The 9,591-nt window shown below is 39.1% G+C and overlaps 1 protein-coding gene across 1 annotated transcript; it reads left to right on the top strand.

The window, feature by feature from the left end:
- On the top strand, positions 8,090–9,372 carry LOC104768004. The gene is made up of 4 exons (XM_010491955.1): positions 8,090–8,582; positions 8,693–8,758; positions 8,866–9,231; positions 9,287–9,372. Exons 1-4 carry the CDS (start codon positions 8,090–8,092, stop codon positions 9,370–9,372), a joined length of 1,011 nt encoding a protein of 336 aa, XP_010490257.1.

Raw genomic sequence — 9,591 nt, forward strand, 5'->3', positions numbered from 1 at the left:
TTTAAGGAAAGACATGTTAGCTTCAAGATTTGAAAATCTAAAGATGGAAAGCTATGAGTCAATATCTGATTTTAGTTCCAAGATAAGTTCTTTAGCTCAGGAAGCATTGACTCTTGGGAAAAAATATAAAGACAAGAAATTGGTGAAAAAATTTCTAAGATGTCTGCCTACAAGGTTCATGGCGTACAAGACTGCTTTGAGTGTGTCTCATAACACGGAAAATCTTAGTTTTGGAGAAGTTGTTGGTATGCTTCAAGCTCATGAGATGGAACTGGAATGTGCGAATAAACGAGACATTTTTGCTCTTGAAAGAGAGAATCACGAAGTAGAAGAAGAAGTTTCAATTGGTTTGCTGGCCCAAAAATTTAGTCGAGTGTTGAAAGAAGCAGAACAAGAACTAGGTCAGAGGAGGTTCAGCTTGATCAAAAATAATCTAGAGAAAGGTGAAGCTTTCAAGAAAACATACATGCAATGTCATGAGTGCAGAGGATATGAACACTATAAAATAATTGTCCTACAATCAAAAGAAGAGAAATTAAATGTTTTATGTGCAAAGGTATTGGACATACTCAGCTAGAATGTGGTAAGGATCAGAAACTTTGAAAAGAAAAATCTAAACTGAGAGTTGAAGATGATTCAAAGGAAGATAATGATAATGGAATAGAACTAAATAAGCTTGGTGCATTCTTGGGAGTCGCTACATTTGCTGAAGGAGAGGAAGTTTCAGAATCTGAATCTGAAGGGGAACAGGTAGATGAATTTACAGAATGTTACAAGGAGGTGCGTGAAACACTGATTAAGATTGGAAAGGAAAATCAGACCTTATTAAAAGAGAAGCGTCGTCTTGATGCACTTATTAAGTCACTGCAGATTGAATTGAGGGATACAAAGAAAATCAGTCAAGAAAGTGTAACATTAATGAAGGACAAGCAGACAATCTCTACTAGAACAGGAAAATCTAACAAAGGTTTTGGATATACTGGAAAAGAAGGATTTCAAACAGGGCAGATCAAGTTTGTAGCTGAAGGTGTTTCTCTACCAAATCAATACAAATCTGGTAGTAATACAACCAAACATATTGGTTGTTATTTTTGTGGGAAGAATGGGCACATAAAAGCATATTGCTACAGATTCAAAGAAAGAGTAAGTAGACTCAAAATCAAGAAAAAAATTTTGTGGAATGGATTTCGTAAATCTGGGTAAAGAAATCTGATTTGTATCAGATGGCATCAAGTATGTGTAAGAGGAAGGAACATCAGATTATTGATGATGAGATTTCATGTCATATGACAGGACCTCGAGCAATCTACAAAATGTTAAGAAAAGAGAAGGAATCATTGGAATCATTCTCAAGTAAAAGAAGAAACCTGAAACTGACTCTGAAACTGCAACAGAACATGAATGTGTAGAAAATCCTAATTCTACATCAGAGAATGCAATTGCAACAGAGACTGCAACTGTCATTGCTACAAATAATGCAACTGCAACAGAGACTACAACTAAGACTGAAACTGTTACTGAACCTACAACTACAACAGAACCTGCAACTAAAGATTGCAGCAAGGTAGAGAGTGTCAACTACACAATGTTGTATAATAAATGACTTAAACTAGCTGAGGAGAATTCATTGTTGACAAAGGAGAAACTTAAGTCAGAGGCTAAGGTTACTGAAATACAAAAATATGCAGTAGAGAAAGAAGAAGAAGCATTACAAGTTAGAATACAACTTGAAGAAACTCAAAAGAATTTGAGAATGCTTAATAATGGCACAAAACAGTTGGATCATATTCTGAACATTGGCAAAACTGATCGATATGGTCTTGGATTTAAAGGAAATCTTTCAAAATCAGATCCAATGTTTGTCTCTGCTGGTTATTAGAGAGAGCTACATCCATTGGGGAGAAGAAATAAGAAGAGAATATATGGTCTGCATTATCAAAGTCAAAGCCCAGAAAATAAAAATCAAAATAAAAGAAAGTAAAATCCAGTGAGACAGAGAAAAATTTGTTGGTCCATAATCTTCATGACGTGGTTATTTCTTCTTCGTTTTCTTTGGCTACAAATTTCGGATCTTACGTCTGAAAGGTGTTCTGGAATCTTAAGAGCGAGGTCTTTTCAGTGATATAGAGAACGTTGTTGGGTTCATTATAGTTTGATAGAAAATCCCTTCGGAAGTTGGATGCTCACAGGATTGTCTCACTCTGGATCTGTCATAGGAATCTTGCCATATCATTAAAACCATAACTGCAAATTGTGATCTGTTTCTTCCTATGGCTTCATATGAATGTTGTTNATCTCTACTAGAACAGGAAAATCTAACAAAGGTTTTGGATATACTGGAAAAGAAGGATTTCAAACAGGGCAGATCAAGTTTGTAGCTGAAGGTGTTTCTCTACCAAATCAATACAAATCTGGTAGTAATACAACCAAACATATTGGTTGTTATTTTTGTGGGAAGAATGGGCACATAAAAGCATATTGCTACAGATTCAAAGAAAGAGTAAGTAGACTCAAAATCAAGAAAAAAATTTTGTGGAATGGATTTCGTAAATCTGGGTAAAGAAATCTGATTTGTATCAGATGGCATCAAGTATGTGTAAGAGGAAGGAACATCAGATTATTGATGATGAGATTTCATGTCATATGACAGGACCTCGAGCAATCTACAAAATGTTAAGAAAAGAGAAGGAATCATTGGAATCATTCTCAAGTAAAAGAAGAAACCTGAAACTGACTCTGAAACTGCAACAGAACATGAATGTGTAGAAAATCCTAATTCTACATCAGAGAATGCAATTGCAACAGAGACTGCAACTGTCATTGCTACAAATAATGCAACTGCAACAGAGACTACAACTAAGACTGAAACTGTTACTGAACCTACAACTACAACAGAACCTGCAACTAAAGATTGCAGCAAGGTAGAGAGTGTCAACTACACAATGTTGTATAATAAATGACTTAAACTAGCTGAGGAGAATTCATTGTTGACAAAGGAGAAACTTAAGTCAGAGGCTAAGGTTACTGAAATACAAAAATATGCAGTAGAGAAAGAAGAAGAAGCATTACAAGTTAGAATACAACTTGAAGAAACTCAAAAGAATTTGAGAATGCTTAATAATGGCACAAAACAGTTGGATCATATTCTGAACATTGGCAAAACTGATCGATATGGTCTTGGATTTAAAGGAAATCTTTCAAAATCAGATCCAATGTTTGTCTCTGCTGGTTATTAGAGAGAGCTACATCCATTGGGGAGAAGAAATAAGAAGAGAATATATGGTCTGCATTATCAAAGTCAAAGCCCAGAAAATAAAAATCAAAATAAAAGAAAGTAAAATCCAGTGAGACAGAGAAAAATTTGTTGGTCCATAATCTTCATGACGTGGTTATTTCTTCTTCGTTTTCTTTGGCTACAAATTTCGGATCTTACGTCTGAAAGGTGTTCTGGAATCTTAAGAGCGAGGTCTTTTCAGTGATATAGAGAACGTTGTTGGGTTCATTATAGTTTGATAGAAAATCCCTTCGGAAGTTGGATGCTCACAGGATTGTCTCACTCTGGATCTGTCATAGGAATCTTGCCATATCATTAAAACCATAACTGCAAATTGTGATCTGTTTCTTCCTATGGCTTCATATGAATGTTGTTGATTTATCAACCAAGTTTCATAATTTTCTGGGTTTTACTACTCTGGTTATTCGCTGTTTCAAGACAGATAAGTAAGAGTTGTTAAAAGAGTTCTTTAATACTGGAAAGAAAACAGTGAGTGTGTCAACCTGCGAAGATGTTTTTAACTTTTGTGTGCTCACAAGCATGGGGAGAAGAATATGGATTTTGATGTTCAGTTCTTTGCTGCAATTATATTGTGCTTGAGAGACACACAAAGTTAAAAAGGGGGAGATGACATAATACAACAAAGTGATGCGGATGTAAAACAAAGAATGACATTTTCATCTGAGCATTAAGTATGTGTTTTGGTTCTAAAACTCAATCATCAAGAGGGAAATTGTTGGTGTTATGAAGATTGAGTTTTAGATGCTGCAAAGATATTTACTTGGAGATTAAGGGAGAGTTTGGAGATCATCAAAGTAGTAGTTGAAGTTTATGTTGTGTGAAGCTTGGATTGTAAAACTCAATAAGAAAGGACGAGATTGTTGATGTATTCTTAACTGAGTTTTACAACAAGATGAAAAGAGAAAGAAAAAAACAATTATGAAAGGCATAGATGAAGATGAAGATGTTGATGCAGTCGATGTACTAGTTCAGAGAACTACAAGAAGTAGTTCAACGAAGCAGATAACATGGAGCTGAAATAAGAAAATCAGCTAAGGCGATTAATATTCAAACCAGGAAAGTTATGAAGACTAGAAGCTTGGAGAAGAGTCTAGAAGCATAAAGAGATTCTTTTTTTAGTAGAAAAGGAAACATGAAGAAGACTTTCCTATTCAATAAAAGAAAAGGAAATTTGCAAAGAGATTTGGCAATTCCTATTAGGATTAGAATAGGAATTTAAGCTTGTATGGCCACGACCTATTGTGTATAAATAGGGGGCTAAGCCTTTGTAGAGGTGAGCACAAAAGAGCAATAGAATTCTTAGACAGTAAGGTTATGTGGTATCTTGTAGGAAAGCATAACACTTAATGGGACTAAGGGGTTTGTCTTGAGAGGTTCTTGGATTGTGTATAGATCCATGAACATGAGAGATTAGATAATTGATTGAGTGAAACTTGTAAGTTTACTAAATAGATTGTCTAATAAAGAAGTTTTATTTTGAAGAACTCCTGTTATAATCAAAAATATGGTCCCATCAATATCATAGATTAATAATTAGATAAACTAATATGTATATATATATATAAGAAAATCTAGTGAATATGATTATATTGTTGTTTGCTTATTCTTGAATTTGCATTCTTGTTGAGCTCATCTTTAATTTTTTCATTGTTGTATTTTCAAATCGCATCCCTAAATTTTGAAGAGTCATAGATGCGATAATTGTTTCTTTAGTAATTGGTTTTAAATGTACTGTAATATCTTTTGCGACTTCATCATTACCATGAAGGATAGAAGTAACAATTTTTTTTAAACTCTAAAATTCTAACATTTCTCATTTTTACCTAGATAATCTATTAAACAATTGACATTCATGCTATTACGATAACCAAGATTATAAATTAAGAAAATTCTTTAAAAATGTGAATGATAACAAAAGTATCTTATTTTGTAATAGAAAATTTTTCAATATAAAAATGAGAAAATCTCTTCATAAATTAATAAAATATTAATTTATCGATAAATTAATAATTATTAATTTATCGATAAATTAAAACCTCTATAAATTAATAAAATTTCATAGTCCCGACCTTATTAATTTATAGAAGTTTAACTGTATATTCTCCAAATCTGCACTTGCAAGCCTACAAATTAATGAACACATATGCTCTCCCTTTCTCAACATCACGTATCGCAGTACCGGCTCAAACATTTACCTCTGTGCAAATTTTAAAATAGACATTTTAATATACATAAAATTATTAAAAATTATATTTCTTTCGACCAAAAGAAAATTTAGTACTATTTTATGCATCATTTTTTCACAACTTTTTTTTTTAAATCCTTTTATTCCTATAAAAAATTATATGGACCTCCTTTTATTCGTATTAAAAAAAAAAAATGGACCTCTTATATTCATACAAAATAATCTGTTGGATCTTTGATATGGGGCGATGGCACTGCTCTTCCTTGTAGTTAAGCCAGCACTGCAAGCATGCCATTCAAGTTGAGCTTTTCATTTCTTCATGACAAACATAGGTGGATGCATAGTTGAGCTTTTCATTTCTTCAAGTTGCTCTCTATCGACCACCGGATCATAACATATGGCTCTTGTTCAAATAACCAAAGAAAATTTCTAGTTAAATTGTTTAATGACATAAAATGAGTTTTAAACAAGAGATAGTGGATGTGTTTGTCACTGCCAGAGTTCTATAAGCTTTTTCTAACATGTTCACCACGAGAAGACAAACATATAAACGTTTGACTTCACTTTATCTGATACATGATTTCAATAGGAGACGTGTAAGTGTTGTGAAGATTCATACTGAAAATAATCGGGCAGATATTGTCAAAATAATATGTTCCATGGTTTGAGGGGAGAATTATTGTATGTTAAGTCAATACCAATTCAAAGTAATAGTCAAAAACATATATGTGTGAGCTTCGCCACATGACCCATAGCGAACAAAGTTATACAAATGAAAAATTGATTTGGGCTTGCAAATTCACATTAAATAAAAAATGTTTAGTAAAGGTGAGTGCATAACTATAACTATGGCTTATCTAAGATGATATTTATGTTTTTGTGATTTTGTGTGTTGTGTGGTTGTTTCTTTTGGTTGTTTGTGAGTTTTTCGTAGCTCATGAGGCTTGGATTCGTTTCTGGATTCGTGTGGGACGAAAAGGAGAAGCTTGGAGGCGAGATTCGGAGGTTATGTTCGAAAGAAATCGCTGCTCGGCATCGGTGTCGGTCGACACCAACGCGAAGACGACTCAAGGACTTAGCGAGAATCGGTCGACGAAATGTGGAGGTGTCGGTCAATACCGTTAGGGTTTCGGGAGTGTCGAGCAGGTGTCGGTCGACCCCAGTATGGTGTCGCTCGACACCAGATGACCAGTGTCGGTCGAGACCTTCGGGTATCGGTTGACACCCTTCTGACAATGACCGATTTACGTCGTGTTGCTTTGTGCATGTTCCTGGTTTGTTTATTTGTTGTTGTTTGTGGCATGAGATATCTTATTGCTTGTGTGTATAGCCCAGTAGATGGAAGGATTGCCTCACTAAGTATTTCTGGTAATACTTACGCCTCTCTTTTGTGTTGTGGCTCAGGTAAAGGCAAAGTGTGATCGTGGGATCAAGGCGATGAAGAGGAGGATGTTCTAGAGGCTCGGTTGTTTGCTCTGTATCTTTGTTAGGATGCTAGAGTGGAACTTAGTGGTCTATAACGGATGCTAGGGTTGTTGGTTATGATTTGTTTTATGTTCTGGATTGCTATCGGATTGGTGTTAAGTTCTTTCTTTATTGGTTATTGGTTACTGGATTTATTATTTTGTTATCCGCTGTTGTTGTTGATGTTTGGGGGTAGGTTTCTAGTGAGTATGGGATCACTAGATATTAGGTTATTAAAAAAAACAGATCGCGTTGTTTTCAGTTTTGGTATTAGAGCCCATACAATTCTAGGTACGGGTTTGCTGTGTGCTTTGTGTTGTGGATGTTGGATTGAATTCTTGTGTGTGGCATGGGGTCCTAGAACATCCTCTTCGAGCCTACTTTGTGATTCCACGGTGATTTGTGTTCCTTGTATAGTTAAAGTCGTTTGTTTGCTTAGCCTTCTGTTCTTGGTGATAAAACTGGTTAGGGGTGAGGGAGCTGCTGGTCGCGGGCGTGGTCGTGGTCTTGGTCGAAATCATGGGCGTGGCCGTGGGCGGGGACAGGTTCCCGAGGTCAGTGAGAGTGTGATCCAGAGCATGGCCAGTGAAGAGGTGGCAGAGTCGCAGGTTCATCCTAGTGTGTCTGGAGACCAGGCTGTTGGTGGTATTGGCAGGGCAGGTGGACCCGGTGTCAATATTGGTGTTGCCCCGGGAGTGGGGGTTGCAGCAGAGGATTTCTTCGCAGGCTTGTTAGCTCAGGTTTTGGCACGGCTTCCAGCAGTGGTGCCGCCATTGGATAGTGGGCAGGTTCCAGTAGTGCCGCCAGTGGTTGGTGAGCAGGTTCCAATGGTGCCGCCAGTGGTTGGTGGGCAGGGTCCAGCGGTGCAGCTTGTTGCTGGGGTGCAGGCAGGTGTGCAGCCTGGGGCCGAGGTAGTGGATGCTCAGTGTGTTCAGATGCTGGTGCAGCTACGACATGTGGGTGCGGGAATTTCTCGAGGAGGCACAGATCCGAGTGTAGCGGATGAGTGGAGAGAGCGTATGTAGGATATTTTCCAGTCGGTCCGGTGTCCCAACCACTATCGAGTAGACTTGGCAACGCACTACCTTTCGGGAGATACGAGGGTCTGGTGGAGGTCGGTGACGGCACAGAGGGTGCAGCGTGAGATGACTTGGTTGGATTTTGTGGGAGAGTTCAACGCCAAGTATTTTCCGCAGGAGGCACTTGATCGTATGGAGGCACGGTTCTTGGGTTTGACTCAGGGGAACCGTACCGTGAGGGAGCTGGACGCAGAGTTCAGTCGGCTTGTGGGATTTGCAGGTCGGGCTTTGGAGCCAGAGTCGGCTCAGGTGCGGAGATTCTTGTTGGCTCCGCAGGATGACTTGAGGACTCGGTGTAGAGTGAGGAGCTATCCTACAAGAGCAGAGCTGGTAGAGACTACAGGTTGGATAGAGGATGACTTGAGTTCACAGGTTGTGGTGGTCAGTCCTCCAGTGCAGCCAAAGCAGACTCAGCCGCCTTCTACTTCTGGAAAGGGCGGTAAGCCTCCACAAGGGCAGAAGAGGAAGTTCGATGTTATGCAGAGGTCAGGGTTCAGTGGTGCGGGATGCTTTGGGTGTGGGAGTCTAGAGCAAAGGGTGGCGAGTTGTCCACACAGAGGTAACTACCCAACAACACCAACGACTTGAGTGTGTTACCATTGCAGAGAGGCGGGACATCTCAGATCTTCGTGTCCTAAGCTACATCTGACGGCTGTGTTGGTAATGCAGTCATGAGTGCAGCAGGCGGGGCAGACAGTGTTGCCTTTGCTAATGGCACCGCGTGTGTACACGACAGTGCAGACAGGAGGAAGCAGTGCTAACGCGATCACGGGTACAATTTCTAAACTTGACTTGTGTTTTCCTTTCATTTTTGGATTTTTGGTGTCTGTGATGAATCTTAGGGTTCTTAGTGCATAAGGTGTGTGTAGGGACCTTATTGGTGGGAGGATTTCCGTCTCATGTGTTGTTTGACTCTGGAGCTACTCATTGCTTCGTTACCCTAGAGTGTGCCGAGAGGGGCAACATTCGTGGAGATCCCAGGGAGCGGTTCAGGACCATGAAGGTTGCTGGAGGCGGGATGTTACAGGTATATGGATGGGCGAGAGATGTAGATATACAGGTGGCGGGAGAGTCGATGCTGGCAGATCTGGTCATAAGTCCAGTGGAGCTGTATGATGTGATTTTCGGCATGGAGTGGTTGCACCTGTATAGAGTACATCTAGATTGCCATCGGGGTAAAGTTGGGTTTGATAGGCTCGAGGCGAAGAGTTAGTTTTATGAGGGAGTGAGGCCGACTTCAGTCTGGTTATCTCTGCTGTGCAGGCAGAGAAGATGATCTGAAAGAGACGGGAGGCATATTTGGCTACGATTTCGATGCTGGAGTTTGTGGGGTAGGTTGGTGTTGGTGAGATCCCTGTGGTTGGGGAGTTTGAGGATGTTTTTCAGTCGTTGCAGGGGTTACCACCATTTCGGTCTGATCCTTTCACGATTGAGTTTGAACCATGGACTACGCCATTGTCTAACGCTCCTTACAGGATGGCTCCAGCAGAGATGGCAGAGCTGAAGAAGCAGCTGGAGGATTTGTTGGGCAAGGGATTCATTCGTCATAGTATTTCACCGTGGGGAGC

Source organism: Camelina sativa, chromosome 19, assembly GCF_000633955.1.
Source record: "Camelina sativa cultivar DH55 chromosome 19, Cs, whole genome shotgun sequence".
Classification (NCBI taxonomy): Eukaryota; Viridiplantae; Streptophyta; class Magnoliopsida; order Brassicales; family Brassicaceae; genus Camelina; species Camelina sativa.